Source organism: Fusarium solani (genome assembly GCF_023522795.1).
Source record: "Fusarium solani strain SB1 chromosome Unknown bctg00000008, whole genome shotgun sequence".
NCBI classification, from domain to species: domain Eukaryota; kingdom Fungi; phylum Ascomycota; class Sordariomycetes; order Hypocreales; family Nectriaceae; genus Fusarium; species Fusarium solani.
This window is the reverse complement of record NW_027072148.1, coordinates 1,150,359-1,168,372: the sequence shown is the minus strand read 5'-3', so window position 1 is coordinate 1,168,372 and position 18,014 is coordinate 1,150,359. Positions and strand designations below refer to the sequence as shown.

The 18,014-nt window shown below is 53.0% G+C and overlaps 9 protein-coding genes across 9 annotated transcripts; 5 read left to right on the top strand and 4 right to left on the bottom strand.

Moving 5' to 3' along the window:
- Nucleotides 1–808: 808 nt before the first annotated feature.
- On the top strand, nt 809–3,007 carry MRS44_012429 (uncharacterized protein; the record flags this gene model as incomplete). Its single annotated transcript, XM_046269491.2, has 5 exons — nt 809–1,506; nt 1,553–1,712; nt 1,762–1,800; nt 1,850–2,751; nt 2,800–3,007. The coding sequence occupies 5 exons, from the start codon at nt 809–811 to the stop codon at nt 3,005–3,007; spliced, it is 2,007 nt and encodes a 668-aa protein (XP_046133121.1).
- Nucleotides 3,008–3,496: 489 nt separating this feature from the next.
- On the top strand, nt 3,497–4,009 carry MRS44_012428 (uncharacterized protein; the record flags this gene model as incomplete). The annotated part of the gene is made up of 1 exon (XM_046276147.2): nt 3,497–4,009. The coding sequence occupies one exon, from the start codon at nt 3,497–3,499 to the stop codon at nt 4,007–4,009; it is 513 nt and encodes a 170-aa protein (XP_046133122.2).
- Nucleotides 4,010–5,373: 1,364 nt separating this feature from the next.
- Nucleotides 5,374–6,706, top strand: MRS44_012427 (uncharacterized protein; the record flags this gene model as incomplete). The annotated part of the gene is made up of 5 exons (XM_046269492.2): nt 5,374–5,641; nt 5,693–5,746; nt 5,794–5,840; nt 5,892–6,561; nt 6,609–6,706. 5 exons carry the CDS (start codon nt 5,374–5,376, stop codon nt 6,704–6,706), a joined length of 1,137 nt encoding a protein of 378 aa, XP_046133123.2.
- Nucleotides 6,707–7,077: 371 nt separating this feature from the next.
- MRS44_012426 (uncharacterized protein) lies at nt 7,078–7,750 on the bottom strand (the record flags this gene model as incomplete). Its single annotated transcript, XM_046273813.2, has 3 exons — nt 7,078–7,431; nt 7,490–7,585; nt 7,652–7,750. 3 exons carry the CDS (start codon nt 7,748–7,750, stop codon nt 7,078–7,080), a joined length of 549 nt encoding a protein of 182 aa, XP_046133124.1.
- Nucleotides 7,751–8,350: 600 nt separating this feature from the next.
- On the bottom strand, nt 8,351–9,683 carry MRS44_012425 (uncharacterized protein; the record flags this gene model as incomplete). The annotated part of the gene is made up of 3 exons (XM_046269494.2): nt 8,351–9,318; nt 9,374–9,457; nt 9,506–9,683. The coding sequence occupies 3 exons, from the start codon at nt 9,681–9,683 to the stop codon at nt 8,351–8,353; spliced, it is 1,230 nt and encodes a 409-aa protein (XP_046133125.2).
- Nucleotides 9,684–10,114: 431 nt separating this feature from the next.
- On the bottom strand, nt 10,115–10,873 carry MRS44_012424 (uncharacterized protein; the record flags this gene model as incomplete). Its single annotated transcript, XM_046269493.2, has 3 exons — nt 10,115–10,201; nt 10,255–10,593; nt 10,652–10,873. The coding sequence occupies 3 exons, from the start codon at nt 10,871–10,873 to the stop codon at nt 10,115–10,117; spliced, it is 648 nt and encodes a 215-aa protein (XP_046133126.2).
- Nucleotides 10,874–11,119: 246 nt separating this feature from the next.
- MRS44_012423 (uncharacterized protein) lies at nt 11,120–12,901 on the top strand (the record flags this gene model as incomplete). The annotated part of the gene is made up of 1 exon (XM_065618796.1): nt 11,120–12,901. One exon carries the CDS (start codon nt 11,120–11,122, stop codon nt 12,899–12,901), a length of 1,782 nt encoding a protein of 593 aa, XP_065474868.1.
- A 268-nt stretch (nt 12,902–13,169) lies between these two features.
- Nucleotides 13,170–15,893, bottom strand: MRS44_012422 (uncharacterized protein; the record flags this gene model as incomplete). Its single annotated transcript, XM_046280057.2, has 2 exons — nt 13,170–15,265; nt 15,314–15,893. 2 exons carry the CDS (start codon nt 15,891–15,893, stop codon nt 13,170–13,172), a joined length of 2,676 nt encoding a protein of 891 aa, XP_046133128.2.
- Nucleotides 15,894–17,617: 1,724 nt separating this feature from the next.
- On the top strand, nt 17,618–17,881 carry MRS44_012421 (uncharacterized protein; the record flags this gene model as incomplete). The annotated part of the gene is made up of 1 exon (XM_046269495.2): nt 17,618–17,881. One exon carries the CDS (start codon nt 17,618–17,620, stop codon nt 17,879–17,881), a length of 264 nt encoding a protein of 87 aa, XP_046133129.2.
- Nucleotides 17,882–18,014: the final 133 nt, after the last annotated feature.

The following is an 18,014-nucleotide window of genomic DNA, read 5'->3' as shown; positions in this document are numbered from 1 at the left end:
GACCAACTCGGCTTTCATGTGCAGATACCACTTAGACTGTCCTTGTAAATCATCGTCAGCATTGATTGCTTTTCTACGTAATAGTAACCTCAGAGCAAGACGAGGCAGAGTAAAGTCACATCTCACTTGACCTTGCACTTAGGTACAAGTTATATATATGTGTCATGCCCAAGTCGGTGTGTCAAATTTCCGCTCCCTTCCGCTTTACAATTTCGACCAGCAACACAGGGATGCCTGGAGAACTTTACCCCGAAAAGCTACGACGTGGTCACGCACGTTGAAGTCTTTTGAGTAGCTCCATCTCCAATACGTGGAATTGGACCTCTTGGGTCCCCCTCCCCCAGCCTCGGAATTATGGCCGCTTCGGGGCCCCGACTTGCGGGGGGCCAAGGCGACGACCCGCGATTCCCTGGACTCGAACAAGAATCATCATGTTATTCACCATGCCATGCCATTCCGCAACAGGGTCTTTGCCGGAGCTAAGAGGGCTTCTCCTGACAGCCGGGTTCCCCTCTCGCTAAGTCTTTCTCCCGAACACCGAATGCAAAGATGGGGAACCTCCCCCAACTGGTCGTCACGTTAGCCTGAAAGGAGGCGATCGGCATCTCCCCATGGGGAAACATGGGCCTGCTCGGTGGAACTCGAGCTCACCTTGCCAGGTCTTGACTCGAAGCTTCATCCCCCAAATGACAATGGGGGTTGACTGGGCTGTGGGGGACTTGGGAAGCTTATAAAAGGGAGATGAAGCTCGTGAAGCTGTCGGTGAAGAACTAGGGCTTCCAGCAAACTCACATCTCCCACCGCCGCCATGAAGTTCCACAGCGTATCCCTCGCCGCCTTGCTGCTTCAGGCACCTCAATGGGTGGCCGCAGCTCTAAAGGCAACCGAGTCCGACACTGAGCTGGTCATCTCCAACGACCGCCTCTATGCCGCCGTCCAGAAGCCTGGTGGCTCTATCGTGAAGCTCACCCTCGATGGAACGAACCTCCTGGGCACGAGATCGGGCTCTACCGGTCAGGGCCCGTACCTCGACTGCTACTGCACGCCCAAGGGATTCTGGACTCCCGGCACCACGACGCCCAAGTACAAGCTCTTCAAGGGTAAGGATTCGAGCGGCAAGGACTACGGCGGCATCATGATGGCCGACACGTTCACCGAGACGGGCCAGGTTCTGGAGCAGTACTGGTTCCTTCGAGACGGTGAGACGGGCCTGCACACCTTTAGCAGAGTGGCCTACCATAACGAGGAGCAGCCGTTCCTGCGCAACCTGCAGGAGCTGCGCACCATGTTCCGACCCAACAGCGAGATGTGGACGCACCTCCTGACCAACGAGAAGCAATACGCGCCTCTCCCTGGAAAAGAGGCACAGGCGAAGCAGGTCGTGGTGCAGGATGCGACGTGGTATATGGGCAACACGCCTGATGATGCCTATGTCAAGCAGGAGGCGGACTACTTTACAAAGTACACCTTCCAGGACAACTGGCGTGATATCAACGCCTATGGACTGTAAGTGCTCATATATGCTTTCGAGAATGGTTGCTGATTTGAAAAGGTTCGCCGATGGCTCCAAGACCGAGGATGGCGATGCTTATGGTGCTTGGCTCGTTATGAACACCAAGGACACCTACTTTGGAGGACCTCTGCACTCGGATCTTACTGTGGATGGTATCCTCTACAACTACATCAGCTCCAACCACCATGGAGACCAGACTGTAAGCAACCATAACCCTGACCTTGTGACAGTTAGCTAAGAAGCCACAGCCCAACATTACCCATGGCTTTGACCGCACATTCGGACCTGTAAGTATACCCCGAGTTAGGAGAAATGAACATGTCTAACTGGAGATAGCAATACTACCATTTCAACCGCTTCCCTGCCGACACGGATATCCTGACTGCTCAGGCTGATGCCGCTCAGTATGCGGACCCTGAGTGGAACGCCGACTTTTACGACTCCATCGCCAAGCATGTCCCTAACTACGTCCCCTCCAAGAACCGCGGCACCTTTGAGGTCAGGGTCGATCTGCCCAAGGGAGCCAAGAACCCCATCGCCGTTCTCGCCCAGAGCGGTGTAGACTTCCAGGACAATGTGTTTGACGTCAACGCCTACCAGTACTGGGCCAATCTCGACGACAGCGGCAGGGCGACCATTCCCATGGTCAAGGCTGGCACGTACCGTCTAACCGTCTATGCTGATGGCATCTTTGGACAGTTCACCAAGGACAAGATCAAGATCAAGGCTGGCAAGACTGAAAAGACAAAGGTCACCTGGAAGGAGGAGTCGTCGGGCAAGGAGCTCTGGCGCATTGGAACCCCCGACAAGACCTCGGGCGAGTACCGTCACGGCTTTGAGCCAGACACTTCCAAGCCGCTGCAGCCGGAGCAATACCGCATCTACTGGGCGGCGTACGACTTCCCCAAGGACTACCCCGATGGTGTTCACTTCAAGGTCGGTGAGAGCGACGTGGGCAAGGACCTCAACTACGTGCACTGGAGTGTGTTTGGCGGACGGGCAAACTACGTGCGCCCCGAGGCTTATGTCGGTAACGGCGATGTCAACAACTGGACCATCGCTTTTGATCTCAAGGAGTCTCAGGTCAAGCGCAAGAAGCAGGCCACCTTTACGGTTCAGCTCGCTGGAGCCAAGACTGCCGCCGGAAATACGGATGTGTACAACGCCTCGGAGCCTCACTCGAACCTCAAGTACACGGTCAACATCAACGGCAAGGATCTCGAGCCGTGGGTTATTCCGTAAGTGTGCTTCCCCCTCTAGAAGATGTCAGTGCTAACTTGTTCAAGGTATCATCACAGCAGCTCATGTGCTGTGCGCTCTTCTGTGAGCTGCTACAACATTGCGCACAAGTTTGTCTTTGACGCGGGTCTCTTGAGCAAGGGCGAGAACGAGATTGTGCTGAGCCTGCCGTACAATGCTACTGACTATGAGTCTGCTGTGCTGCCGGCTTCTGTTTATGTGCAGTACGACGCTTTGAGGCTTGAGATTGACTAATGTGGTCAAACTTGTATGGAAGTGTAACGAGTTGGAAATAGCTTCCGATGCCGGCATGAGAATAATTAAATGATGAAGAAAAAAACTCGGAATGAAACTCGAGATCATGCGATAGTCTGTAAAATAGTTGTATCGCCAATGGAGGTTTTGAACCAACATGCCTGTAACATCGGAGGCTTTGTGACGTCTGAAACCTCCGGAATGCGACTGAGATGGTTCGTCCATGTGGAGCTGTTGAGGACCAAGAGCGAAGAGCGACGCAGTCGGAGGGTTTTCGCGTCGCGAGTCAAGTCAGATGATTTGAAGGATCAATTGAGAAGGAACTAACAACTGATTTGGCTTGGGTTCTTATAACTGTTAAAGACTAGAACTGCACAAGATAATTAATTGCATTGCATCCTGCATTCGCCTCAATCTCACCTCATCACACCTCAACACCAACTCTCAGTACTTACATCTTGGCTTCAACCAACACCAAAAAAGCCCATCATGGCCTCCGGCGCCTTCTTCAACCCCAGAACCCTCCTCCTGGTTACGCCCCTCGTCTCATCAACCTGCTCCCTCTGGTTCGCCTGGGACCAAGACTTCTTCCTCAAGATCTTCACCCGCCCACCCGTGGAGCACAAGCAAGCCGACGCCATCCTTCCAACCTACATCACGGGCTTCTTCGGCTCCGGGCCGTGGGCCGTCGTGTCACTCATCGGCACCACCTTCTGGACCTCGCTCGCCGCCGTGTGGCTGGAACGGCCTCTACTGCGGAGCCGCGGGTCGACGGCGTTTTACGCGGGTACGGCTGCGCTCGCGCTGGGACACCTTGTTTACGTGCCCGCCGTCGCTTGGAAGCTCAAGAATCTTATGGACGACACGTGCGCTGAGGAGGGGACGGATAATGTGGGCATGTTGAGGAGGTGGCTGAGCGTCAACATGACGAGGATGCTGACGGCGGATATTGGAGCTTGGCTTTGCGCTGTTGTTGCCATTTCGAGGACCCTGGCCGTTTAGAGTCGGAGTATGAGGTTATCGCCATGTCGGAGGTTTCTGGGTCATGGCCTGTATGATACTGGAATTATCCTATCTTGTTCTACCAAAAATGCAAAGCAGCTCTAAGCACAATGTACAATACTACAACTGTTGATGTTTCTTGCCGGGTCAATGACCCTTGTTTAGGATTCTTGAAATGATGCCACCCTTGGCGCGTGTTCTATTCATAGACGCTTAAATCCGTAACTTATCAATCATGCCAAGACACGTTTAATCGCTTTGAAGAAGGTGATGCAAGTTACAGTTTGAGGACAGAAATGTCTCTGGTACCTGAATCAAATCACTTGCCCACACTCACAAATTTGACTGCGAGGGATCCTTTCTCACGATTGAGAGCGTCTTCATATCGGACACACAAGGAGTTGACTTCTCGGCAAATGACGTGTAATATATGGTTTTGCCTTATCGCGACTTTCGAATGATAGCACAGCACACCGCAGCGATTGGTGACGGCTCGGGCTCTTGTTCACTCCCGAGCAACACTTCTGCCCAACACGAACCCTCCAGCAACATGAGCACTGGTTGCTTTTTAAAGAATTCTGTGCTGACTCGCCTATCTAGACCATTGTTCGCTTACCAATAACACCGTCCGGGTTACCATACCACATGGTCTCGTATATGTAAGTTTTCTAGCGTCCGGTGGACCTCGTCCGGATCACCGACGGGATGAACATGATAAACCAGGGGAAAACTTTACATTTTCTTCTTTATCTCCGGACAACAGACCAAAAAGAGTTTGGCTGCCCTGTGGAGACAGGAATGGGTGACGCTATGCTCGGGATCTGGGAGGATCGATCGATCGTTTCGGTCGTGGTCGTGGTCCAGATTACGCGTCTCCTCGACCCAAGCAGCCAGCCACAGCAAAGACACTTGCCTCCCTTGCAAGGAACCTGCAGCAACTTATTTCTGGGGCTGTTTTCTTTTTAGACTGATTCTATTTGATGGGAAGTAGTCTGACTGATGCGATTCCTTTTTGGCCGTCGTGTTGGCCTCGCAACCCCTGATTTAAAGCACATCATGGATATCCTCACCGGAGCACAGCCTTGATTTTACGGTGTCCACCCAGAAAGCGTGGGTGTGGATACGGGTATGTGGGGGAGGAGAAGAAACATCGATAGACTGAGTGTTGGCATTCCGGACTGTCTAAAGCCGGTGGTGGTGTTTATCATGGCTCCATACCCTTGGGCATTGCGTGTACCAAGTGAGGCGTAAGTGTTTCAGTAGTTTCTTTTAACCACTATAATCTGTGATTCAACCCCGAACACTCCGGTATTCTTTCTTCGACATCACCTTTACACACCCGATTATACTTGACAGTCAACACAATGGCCCGACTTATACCTGAAGTCAAACCTGGAGAGACGCCACCGGCGTACGACGAGATCCTGCTCTCCAGGCCAGGACAGGATGTCCGACGTGCTTCTCCAAGCATGCCCTGGTGGAACCCGCGATACTGGAGGAAGCGAGTATGGGCAGGAGTCGTGGTAGCTGTTCTCGTTATCCTCGCCATCATTATTGGGGTTGCGGTTACACAGGCGAAGAAGAATAAGTACCCAGACTATACAGCGCTTTCGTATAGCCTCAAGGATACAAGTCGGTTGTTACTCTTTGCTCATCAGAATTTGTATCTAACAATTGTCACAGTTGATGGAGAGTCTTTCTTTGACAATTTCAACTACTTTACTGGATATGACCCCAGTAAGTACAGCTCTAGCTCCGGAGTTCACCAACTGACGCAATTCTAGCTGGGGGTTTCGTTCACTATGTTCCCAAAGAACAAGCAACATCTCTTGTATAACTCCTCTATGAACCTTGAAAGTTGTTGTGATACTGACTTGCACAGAACCTGACCTACGCCTCGTCGAGCTCCGCCATCCTCCGAGTCGACACATCCGTCGGCCCCAATGACGAACCCAACGCCTCGACGGGCCGCTTCTCGGTGCGCGTCGAGTCCAAGAAGACGTACGACGACGGCCTCTTCATCTTTGATGTCAAGCACACTCCCTACGGCTGCGGCACCTGGCCCGCCCTCTGGCTCACCGATCACTCCAACTGGCCCGACAATGGCGAGATCGATGTTATGGAGGCTACGAATCAGGCTGCCGACGGAAACCAAATGACACTGCATACTACATCAGGCTGCTCTATGGATGTGCGACGGAAAGCCACTGGCAAGGCGTTGCAGAAGAACTGCGACCACAGCAAGAACGACAATGCGGGTTGTGGTGTCAAGTCCGACGATGATGGTTACGGAACAAGCTTCAACAACAACGGCGGAGGAATCATGGCTATGGAATGGCGAGACGAGGGTATTCGCATGTGGCAGTTCGCCAGAGACTCTATCCCCTCCGACATCAAGAGCAAGAAGCCCAACCCAAGCACCTGGGGAACAGCTCTCGCCGACTTTCCCAACACGGACTGCAACATTGGCTCTCACTTTAAGAACAACAGCATCGTTGCAAACATTGACTTGTGCGGCGAGCTGGTGTATGCCGTCTGGGATGAATCGGGATGTAAGTGGATGTGGTCAACTGGGAGAGAACTAGACTGACGATTACAGGCCCGAGTAACTGTACTGATCTCGTTGCTAATAACCCTGATGCTTTCAAGAATGCGTATTGGGAGTTTGGATCTTTCGAGGTTTATCAAGCCTCCTGAGCTTGAGTGTCGGATTGGTGTGGACGACTCTTTCTTATGATTCGAAGCGCGGCGTTAAGGAAAAGGGACTTGTGTTTGACTTTGAACCTGTTTGTAGATAGATACATGTTGAAGAATAGACAGATCATAGAATCTTCCTTTGCAAACTCGTTCCTGTTTGAAGCGTTTTATGTATTACACACCTCTGTTGATACACGTACAATCGTCTATTCCGCCATCGGCACATCCGCCAGGGGCCAAAGATCCAAAGAGGAGAGAGAAGTCCGTCTCCCAACGCCAGCCCTATGCTCTAATAAAACCCCAAACTCCCACAATAAAATATTCATATCTGTACAACACAATCCACCATTTTTTGCTGTTCATATCATCCTTTACTCGTCCTTGGCGGGCGACCTCATCCAAGCATCAATAGCCGCACTGAACGCCGCAAACGCCAAGCACCCACCGGCCGCAGCCTGAGGGCCAGCGTTCTTGGCCAGGACGCCGCCCGTCAGACATCCGGCGGCGACGCTGTTGGTGAGGTCGTTCTTTGCACGGAGACCCTCGACGCCACACTCGATGCCCGAGTACAGGGCTCCGACCTTGCCAAAGTTCTTGGCCATGGACCACGACCGCGTTCCCATATCCTTGAAGCCGATCCTGAGCTGCTCCTTTAGCGGGAGGGAGCTGATTGTGGTCTGCGGGGCGCCGGGGGCGGCCGTGTGGTAGGGTGTATCGTAGGACATCTAAAGAAGAGAGCGAATTAGCTGGTGATTCTTCAAGGATGAAAAAGTGATGACGTACAGAAGCCATAAACATTCCAAACACACCACCCATGCCAAAGCCCATCACTCCGGACATGACCGACTTTCCATAGCAAGACTCCATCGCAGCTTGGACCTATAATTCTCACGAGTTAGCCCAACTTTGCGCCCCTCCACATGCCGAGAGGAGGGAAAAACGTACAGCTTTGACGTTGGGATCTTGAGGTCCGCCGGGCGTGGGCATCGCGCCCGCAGCAGCGGCGGTAGCAGCAGTCGGAGGAGCGGTCCCGGGAAAGTTCATCGTGGCTGCGTTGATATGGTGGAGGTTATCGCGGGTTTAGCTACGGCCGAATGGACTTGGGGGAAATCTTTCGGAGGCAAGATTTTTGCCAGCTGCCACCGCTTTCCGGGGGCGGGATGATATCGGCCCCACCCTTCCGGACCTTGGCGCGGGGCTCTATTGAACCGAACTTCAATCTTCAATCTTCAACTCAAAAGGTACATAACCCCCCACCTACCAAGACAGGTAATATCACATCACGATAATGCCACATCAAGGATCTCAAGTCGACCAAAACTACTTTGAATGCTAACCTCGGAGTATCTGCGCGGATCAACTAAATCGTTACAAAACTGGAACCATGAATGTGAACCTTGTAAACCCCGTCCTTCACCCCCCCCCCGTCACAATTCCCTGGCCAAGTCTCGTCCAGCAAGACCTTCCATGCTTGTGAGTTACAACCATCACATATCTGTTACTGGTAGTCCGTCGCAGTCTCTCTCGTTAGCAAATATTCATTATCCCTTTGCCATAAAGTCATTAAGTCATCCCCATCCTGTGCCACAAATCTTTGGACTCGGGTGCTGAATCAGTTGCGCTCATGAGACGGCTGTGGCTCGTCTAGTTCTGGTGAAGGGTGGGGCGATCAGGAAGAGGTCGTCGCTTGGGAGCAGGCATCTGCTCATCCTCGACAGAGATGCTGCGCTTTCTGTTCTGCAGCATGGCATCAGCCTCGCGGCGAGCAAACGCCTCCTGCTCTGGTCCCGTGAATGTGAAGGGGAACATCTCGCGAATCGAGGGCAGTCGAAGGGGCCCTTCCTCCTTGCCCGGGGCGGGCGTCTGGAAAGTGGGCTGGACAGAAAACTGGCGAGAGGCTTGAGTGAACGTCTGGTAAGAAGCTCGGGTAGGGGTCTGCTGAGAAGTCGTCGCGTAGCTCTGGTAGAACGGGACGTACGAAGAAGAACCTTGAACCTGGGTGGTTGTGGCCGCGGTGAGTCCCTGAGTGCGTTGAAAATCTTGGTGGGCTTCTGTGGCCGTGCCCCGAATGCCACTCCCGAAAGACTGAGGCTGGCGGCTGAGAAGAGGGTTGAGTCCAGAAGAGGGTTGGGTGACGGGCGCCTGCAAGGTAGTTGGCTGTCTGACAGGCTGCGCAAGCTTAGTAGCCTTGGCCTGGCGCCGGATTGCCTTTGAGGGCTTTTGCTGGCCAGATGCAAGAGAGCCGGGCGCAGAACCCGAGTTGCTAGCAAAAGGGTTGACAAAAGAGTTGGCAACAGTGTTACGAGCAGGGGTGGTAGCAGTGTTGGCAGCAGTGTTAGCAATGGGATTGGCAAGACTGTTTCGTCCGCTCTGGTTGACGGGCTTGTACCCCGACGCAATAGCTTCTGCAAGATCGCGCCCAGTGGCAACCTTGTACAGATGCTCAGCGGTAAATCTTGGGCCATCCTCAGCAGGCGGGGCGGCCTTGCGCCCACGCTTCGTCTTGGGCTTGGGCTTGTTGATCTCGTTCAGAAGAGAGGCCAAGGAGTCGTCCGAAGTGGGAGCTTGAGCGGGAGCAGGAGGGGGCGAAGTCTTGTTCTCCTTGAACCACTCTGTTTGCTCTATCAGTTTCCAAATCGTAAACGGAGCAAACGAACGCCAACTTACCAATGTCTCGCAGGTGCTTCTCCAAGAAGGGGTTGGCCTTGGGGGACTTGGCGCCAGGCTTGAAGTTCTGATAATGGTGCTCATCTGTTTGATTGTTAGCGCAAACGGAGAAAGTGTGATATTACTGCTTACAGAGCATCGTGTTGGTGTACTCGCGGCGGGCATTGGCTCCAACCTCCCTTGTCATGAGTTCAGCACATTGCGGCCAGGTCAGAAGACGTTTGACAGGGTTGGCAGCGTGTGGCGAGACGGGGACAACGATCTCCCAAAAAACCCGCTCCTCTTCGGTGGACCAAACCTTGCCGCCCATCTTGCAAAAAATCGCAGAAGAAGCAGAGCACTAGGCTTGTCGTTGTGGGTATCGGAGAGGGAGAGAGATGCGATCGAGGACTGGTCAAGTAGTGCTACGAGAGAGTCGGCGTTTGCAAACTTGTTTGGAAGAGGTTGAGTCTCGAGATAAAATTACAAACGGGAGGATCAGAGGGAAGATTTATAGGTTGGGGTGGTGTTGCAAAATGTCCCAAGATGGGTGATTCAGTCCCAATTGTATTGTCGTGATCTTTTGGATCATCGTTGTGTTGAGAATTGGGCAGGGCCAGGGCGCTGAATAGAAGACAACACAATAAGTATTGTTGGTGATTCACCTATTTGGGGCATGCAATCCGAAATAGGCTGCTTGATCGAGGCCGATTTTGTTGGCGGCTGGTTGACGGTGACAATAGCAACAATATCAGACGACAGTTATTCTTCGAATATGCTGCGAGGCTCAGGCGCCTGAACCCCTCGAGAAAGGAGAAACGATGATAAGTGTCGCTCAGCCCTTGAGAACTGTTTTCAGTTAGTTATTGTTTACCATTTGAGGTTATTCGTATTCAACTCACAATGCTCTTCTTCTCCAAAGGGATCACCCCGTCTCTCACCCAGAACCCCCAGCCCCCAGTCATATTTGCGAGCATCATATCCGTCGTTAGCCTGTCGCCGACGAATGCAATGTGCGCAGGGTCAGTGACGCCTGTTTCTGGATGCTTTTGGAAGTATTCCATGATCTCCTCCCCGCACCCTGGCTTCTTGACTGCGTGAGGAAGCACTGGAACGCCTGTATTCCTCTCCACCTCGGAGGCTAGCTTCATATTCTTGTCCCATGAAGTTGCACCGGCGGTATTTGACACCACGAGCAGCTTCCGACCGGGGTATGCTTGCCTTAGTTTCTCAAAGTGAGTCTGTCGCAACCTTAGCAAATGACTCCATGTGTCTCTCCCGAGATCATTGATAATTCACCTGATAGGGACCGTAGACTTCAATGCTATCAGGGTAGGCAAAACAATCGTCTTTGTCAAGGACGACCGCCTTGATCTCTACCTTTCGGCCATCCTTCTGCAGTCCCTTCTCCAAAGGGATTGGCAGGTCATTGAAGGTGGATACAGTGTGATGGGGCAGACAAAGACTCGGCTTGAAGAATAGCCTCGTAATGTTTAACGATGCCGAGAGATTCAAGTTCATCGTGATACAGTTTCGAAGGTTGATGACTGTGATGTTCTGAGTGAAGGGAATGATGGTTGAGAGGAAGTTGCAAGCTCGCGCCACAAAATCTGCGCCACAAAGCGCCACAGCCAATTTAGCAAGGAACGCGTTACTCAAACGCGACTGGTCATTGCATCTCCTTCGTCACCCCTGTTCACCTTTGAATAAGGCAAATCAGTCGCTGTAGGGATACGGTTTGATCTTGCTTCTACATAAATCTCCATCATGCCGCGGAAAAAGGCAGTTCTTGAGCCAGGCCATCCCCCGGCAGAAGCACCACGATCTCTCCGAAAACGAAGCCACCAGGAGCTCGATGCAATCCCAGAATCAGACCTCGAAACGACGCCCTCGAAGCGCATACGAAGCTCAGCTCGATACTCACCGGTAGCCAACGATGATTCTGACAGTCAAATTGAGGCCTTCACTGCGAATGGAACTGGAAGCCCTGCAATTGCTAGCACTGAATCATTAAAGACCGACGAAGACGAGACCCCTAAACCCACTCCTCGACGTCGAGGTCGACCCCCGAAGAAGGCCGTGAATGGAGAAACACCCACCCCGAAAGCGAGCCGCACTGCTCTCTTTCAAACCCCTACAAAAGCTGCGGCCTTTTCTTTGAGTGCTGCCACCCCTCGGGCGGCAGATCGATCCGCAAGGAAGAAGAGCGCAAGGGCCTTCATAGAACATGTGGTGGGCGACAACCTCACGGATGAGGAAGACGAAGGACTCGCGAGGCATATCTACGATTCGAGCGAGGATGAGGAAGAGGGCGAGGATGGCATTTCGATTTCCGCAGACGCATCGGCCATAGACGAAGCTGCGACACCGTCAAAGAGGACCCCAAAGCCAAGGGGGCGACCCAAGAAGACCAGATCTCCAAGCCCGCCTCGCGACTTGCCTCCTCACGAACTATACTTTGCCCATAACAAGCCCGGAAGGCCAAAGACGTCGAACAATACCCTCGGATCACTCTCTTTGCTCACCCACGACGAGTACTTTACCATAATTAGGGAGAACAAAGACCACCATGAAGCCGATATCGAGTACTTGGAGAGTCTACATGCGGAATCCTTTCCACAATGGTCATTTGAGCTGTCTCAGGGCTTCAATTTGTGTCTCTACGGTTATGGCTCGAAGCGGCGGTTATTACACAAGCTTGCAGGGCATCTCCATGCTCGAAGCAGGCGGGACAAGGGAGACAAGATTGTCATAATCAACGGCTACGCTCCAACCACGACAATGCGCGAGATCCTTAGCACTGTAGGCACTGCTATCGACCCTTCTCAGCGCATCCCACTTGCCCAGCCCTCCGTCATGGTCCAGGCAGTCCTTTCTCACCTCGCCAACTCATCGATGACACTCACACTCATCGTCAACTCGATAGACGCAGCACCACTCCGCAAGCCCGCTTCTCAAGCCGCCCTTGCGCAGCTTGCCGCACATCCCCGTATACGTTTAATCTGCTCTGCTGACACGCCCGACTTTGCGTTGCTTTGGGATATCGGCGTGCGCTCTGCGCTGAACCTAGTGTTCCATGATTGTACGACATTTGCGGCGTACACTGCTGAGCTCGATGTTGTTGACGAGGTTCATGAACTACTCGGTCGCAATGCCCACCGTGTTAATGGCCGCGAGGGTGTTGCGTTCGTCCTGCGCAGTTTGCCCGAGAATGCAAAGAATCTGTTCCGCCTGCTGGTGGGTGAGGTTCTCATTGCCATGGAAGAAGAGGGCGAGGGCGGCGATGAACCCACGGGCGTGGAATACCGGATGGTGTACAACAAGGCGGTGGAGGAGTTTATCTGCAGTTCCGAGATGGCTTTCCGGACTCTGCTGAAGGAGTACGTACCCTCTTTCTTGGTTTCTTATATCGACCTGTTACTGACAAAGAGTAGATTCCACGACCACCAGATCATCAAGAGTATCACAGACGCCCTAGGAACAGAGTTGCTGAGTCTTCCGTTCCGGAAGGATGAGTTGGAAGCAATCTTGGAGGATCTGATGTCATAATTTGGATAATCACTACAGTACACGTAAAAGCATAACACATCATATTTGGCGCTGGAGTTGGCCGTGGGAACTGAAGGATGATTGCTATATTATCTTAGGGGTATAGAAAGTACATCTCGGGGATACCACTCTCCCAAGACCTGAAAAGAAGTCGCCCTTTTAAAGTCTCATAAAACGTTCATTCATCTCTGTCCAGCCGCCTGCCGTCCCTGTCATCTATTTTCACCATCCGACCCAAGGACCACCGCCAAACGCCGTCACCACTGTGTCAAATACCGAGGCTTTTTACGCATGTCCAAAGGACCACTGGCACAATGACGTTGTCGTTGCCGCCCGTCAGTACGGCTTCCGTAAGGCTCGCCATCGAGGCACAGATTGCTGAATTCCGTGCACTGGCGAAAATACCAGCTTGCTCACTCGTGGCGGGCCAGCCGCCAACCTTCAACCAGATGCTGGCAGCAGCCAAGCCAGCAAACACAGCTATGGCAAATGCAACACTGCCCTCCAGACTCTTTCCGCCGCCCCAAAGCCACTTCCGGTGACCGTAGCGGCGGCCGATGAGGGAGGCAGCTGCGTCTCCGAGGCCCACGCAAATAACGCCAGACACCATGCTGACTTCACGAGTTGGCACCTCCCAACCTGCAAGATGGCCGGATCCAGTTCTCAGGATCGAGGCGAGAGCTAGCCAGAGAGGGATAGCACATCCGATGAGGAGGAAGATGTGCGAAATGACAACAGGGCCGCGGAAATCTCTTCCGTCCACGTACGGAGCAAGGAACGACGCTATCGGCTTCGAAAGCGGAGGAAGCTGACTTGCTCTCAGAAGATCCAGTATCAAAAAGACGGCCAAGATCAAAGAGAGAGCCAGAGCCGCGTAGGTAGGGTCGACGTAAGTTGCAGGGAGGAACATGCCGACCATCATGAAGTGGAATACCTTCCGCCGTGTGTCAACCTCGTAGATATCCTTCAGACGGAAGACAATGATGAGGCCGACAATCAAGATACCCAACCAGTAAACGCTCAGCAAGAGTCGGGTGTTTGCCTCGCCAAAGTCGTCATGACGAACATGCTGTACCCAGCCAAAGTGGCATTGCTTTTCTGGCTCTGATTCTGATCGCGACGGCAGACAGATCCACCGTTCAAGGTTGGCCATAACCACTTGGTACCTAAACCAAGGCAGGTCTCCAAAGAGGTATCCCAGAGCCCAGCCGATGGGCTCATTGCCGTCCAGGGCAAATTTCTGGACATATGTGCGGATACCAATCAGGATGATGGTCAGGATGCAGGCGTAGACATATCCTGCATACAACCACTTCCTTAATGTAGCCTGCTCTTGGGTGAGCTTGAAAAAGGGTCGAACAGACATTGAGGTTGCCCGTTTCTTGCGCCCTGAAGGAGTATGCGTGGCGTTACGTCGAACGACATGGTCCATGTGTGACAGAGTATGTCTTCGGACAAAGGAAGTGCCGTTGGCGAAAGCGTCGTCGCCGGCCGTGGGAGATGACGGAACACTGTCAGCATCCGCTGTCACAGGATAACTTGGCCCAAAAGTCTTGACTCTTGTAGGCTTCCTAAAGAGGGGCCCAGCCTCATCCTCGGATGAGCCGACCGTGTCATACACCGTCTCCTCAAAGTTCGTCCTCAGTAGCTCATGCTTCATCCGACGCAATGAGAATGCTTGAGCTAGTGACTTCCACAGAGGAGGACTTTGAGAGATTGATGCCCTTCGAAACCGCCATTTTGGGACTCTGGCCAGAGCAATTCCCCATCTTATGACCGGACCGCAGAAGACAAGCAAACTGAGGCCACCTCCCCAGAGCAGGGCTTTGAGGATCTGAATCTGTGGCGAAGAAGCCAGGAGTAACACATTAATGAGTGCAATTGACAGTAGCTGGAGCTCAGCCGTCAAGAGACTCGTGGTAGTGAGGTGATGCAGCACCACGCATAATGATTGGTGTAGAGGATACAGCAAGACGGCCGTTTCCTCAGATATAAAACTGTCTGGATTCTCGACTTCGAAAATCTCGCGCTGTCGCGGGCTCCAGATCAACGGAAGGCAAGAAACCCCCCACGCTATCACATCATAGGTGGCATAAGGGTTGACCTTTGGGATGACGCTCTGAGGGATGGAACAGAGACTGAGTACAAGGTTTGGAAGAACTCCAGCTGGGTTATTGGAGGAAACAAGGAGAGATACGAAAAGGGTGATTGCTGGAGGATATAGTAGTGGCGCGGGGTCGAAATGCGCAGGAAGCTCGAGAGGAATTGGATGAGTAGGAGAATGGTTACGGTAACCCCATGCCACGACTCGGAGAGGGTAGAGGACGAGTAGTCCAGTGTAAGAAATGGCAAGAAAGAGAATGTCTAAATAAGTTAGTTGATTCGATTGGCATGAAAGCATGATACACATACCCTTTCCCCAAATATCAAGGAGCCTCGATACTTGAGGGTTCGAAGCTACCATGAGACCCAAGGCCAGGACAATGCCTGCTTCAGTTATTCGTCGCGCAATCACTCGTCTTCGTCGTCGAAGGGCTTCAAGTAAGCGCCGTGACTCCGGTGTATCGACAGGGGTGAGCGCCTTTTCCACCGCGCGAACAGCATGGCCGTCCAGCGCTGCTGGCGAGGGCAAAGGCGTTGAAGATCCAGAAAGCGGCTCATTGAGACCCCTCAATCCTTTGTGTAGATTCGTCTTGGGCGCTGGTAGCCCTTTCCAGAAGTGTTCATCATCAGCTTCGGAGCCGCTGTCACTCGTTTGAGGTGAATCCCTAGGGAGAGGGGGCCATGCTGTGCTGGACGGCTCAAGCTGGGCGTCGTCACCACTCCCGGTCGATTGCGCTTGGCGGTTACGTAGGGAGAATCGATCCGAAAGGTGCGGGAGGTCGGTATTCTGGTGATGGTATGGATGAGGAGATCGCGAGCGCACTCTCAAGCTGGATTGCTCATCGGGGTCGAGGGAATTCAGCGACTCGGGGCTAAGATGCTCTGTCATGACGAGGCTGTCGAGGACGCAGCGGTATCATTGAAGAGGGTAGGGGTGCGCAGGCGCATCAAATAAGGACGTCGAGGGCTCGTCGCAGGGAGGGTGACTTGGTTGGGACGAATATGAATTGAATTGGAGATTGTCCGAGTCAGCGGCTTGACAATCTGAGCACGTTCCCACACCGACGGTTTTGCTTGACATGGAAGAGAAGCTTGAACAGCCGTCATCATGTGAAAGTGGCCTTCTCCGTCGGGCGACCATATGTTTCGTCAGCCTTTGGCATCAGTCAGCCGCAGCCAGGGGCACAAGCCACGAACGCGCGATAGTGGCTGAGGATCGGCAGCCTCATGAACTCTGAGTATCATGACACGCAAAAGACGCTCAATTTGGTAATCTAGCAGGTCTAGTGTATTCCCTAGCACATGGCTCTTTATTCCGAGCCTCGTGGTAAATTTCTTGTTTTTTTTACTTCCTCGGTAAGAGGAGCTTCATCCCTTCGATCGAGAGCCAAGAAATTCAACGCATTGCCTCACTTGTTGAGCCAGCGCACCAAAGCCACACGAGACGTCACGTGAACCAAGCTCAGCTTTCAATGGCATGTTGGTCAAGGAGACACCAACAGCTTCCTATTCCCAAGGTGAGAAATCAAGCAAGATATCTCTTGGTACCTATATTATTCATAATATTAAAGAGGGGTTAGATCTTCTTCGCTCTTCTGCTGTCTCATTTGTCCTATTTCCTCACCCGCCTAAATGTTTTCATGGTTGAAGAAGGTGGGTGCCATCCCAGCAGATGTGACAGTAACACCGACCATTTGCCATCTTTTTCTTTACACAGATGCACCAGTTCTTCTATCAAGTATGGTTGGGATGAATCCCCTCAGTGGCCCAAGGTCACGTTTCCAGGCTCAGATGGAACCACTGAGGGCTAGACCTCGAATGTCGTCCCCGCTGGGATAAATATAGACGACGATCGACCAGTGGATGCACACGCCAGAGTCACTCCCCGCGCCCATCCCAGATCAGCACCAACGAACAAAATCCTTCCCGAGCGACTTGACGCTGAGCGGCAGGCTCTCTCGATACCGCCTCCCCGGGTTGGTAACATCTTGTGATGGCTGCATCTCGGATTGATGCAGCTGCAGCACGAGGCCGCATCTATCAACAACCGTGACACGTCAGACACGTCAGCCCCAACCCGAGACCATCCCGGCGTCCAGTGATGCTGGCCCACCTATGGCCTAGCCAGAGCTGGCACAGAGCTCCTAGTGTGGCATCAGGTGAGGACAAAGATGTTGCTGCTACGTACTGTTCTCCCCAAGTCAACAAAGAAATGGTCAGGCCTGGCATTGGAGAGACACGCGCCGGTTGAGGGGCAAGATCCTCGACACCACCTCCTACACGTTTCTGGGACTTCAGGATGGAGGACGGCGACAATTGAGTTGCGGGACTAGTTGCAGTTTTTCAGCAGAGGCGGCCATGTCTCTCTTTTGGCCACCATTCGCATCCTGCGGGCCAATGATTGCGCCTCGGCTCGTACAACTGCATTGGCGTGTTTGACGATTGAGAAAGTGTGTTTAGTGGCGGGCAATAGCTTATGTATTGTAGGCACAAGTTGCTTACAGACCGAAACGGACAAAGACTCCGTCAAGTCTATTCTGTCAGAGAGGGGTTGGAGTTTCAGGCTGAGCCTGGGGTTGACCAAGATGGCGGCCTGCGTCAACTGCAACAGCAATGGTCACAGCAGCATCGAATTGGCTGCGACGGCAGCACCCCGAGCTACAACCATCCTCTTTATGTCCTGCTCCAGAGCTATCCGCATTGGGTGGCAGGAGGGACAAGGAGGGCAAGCCAACCTCGCACCCTCGGGACAAGAAGAAAGGTGACCAAGACCGCGCAGAGCTTATTCACGATACGACCCTAGCATCGACCGAGCCTCAACACGCCGGACCAGCTTTTTCCTGGGCGTGCTACGCGGCCAGTGTCATTGTTCGCTAAATCGCTCTTGTCGATGAGCCGCCAGATCCGGCGGCCGCATCATGTCTCCTTGGCATACTGAATCTGCTTCCGCTTGCACGGACACGCCGGGCGGAGCCAGTGCTCCACGGGGCTCAACAGGCGGATGAACTGA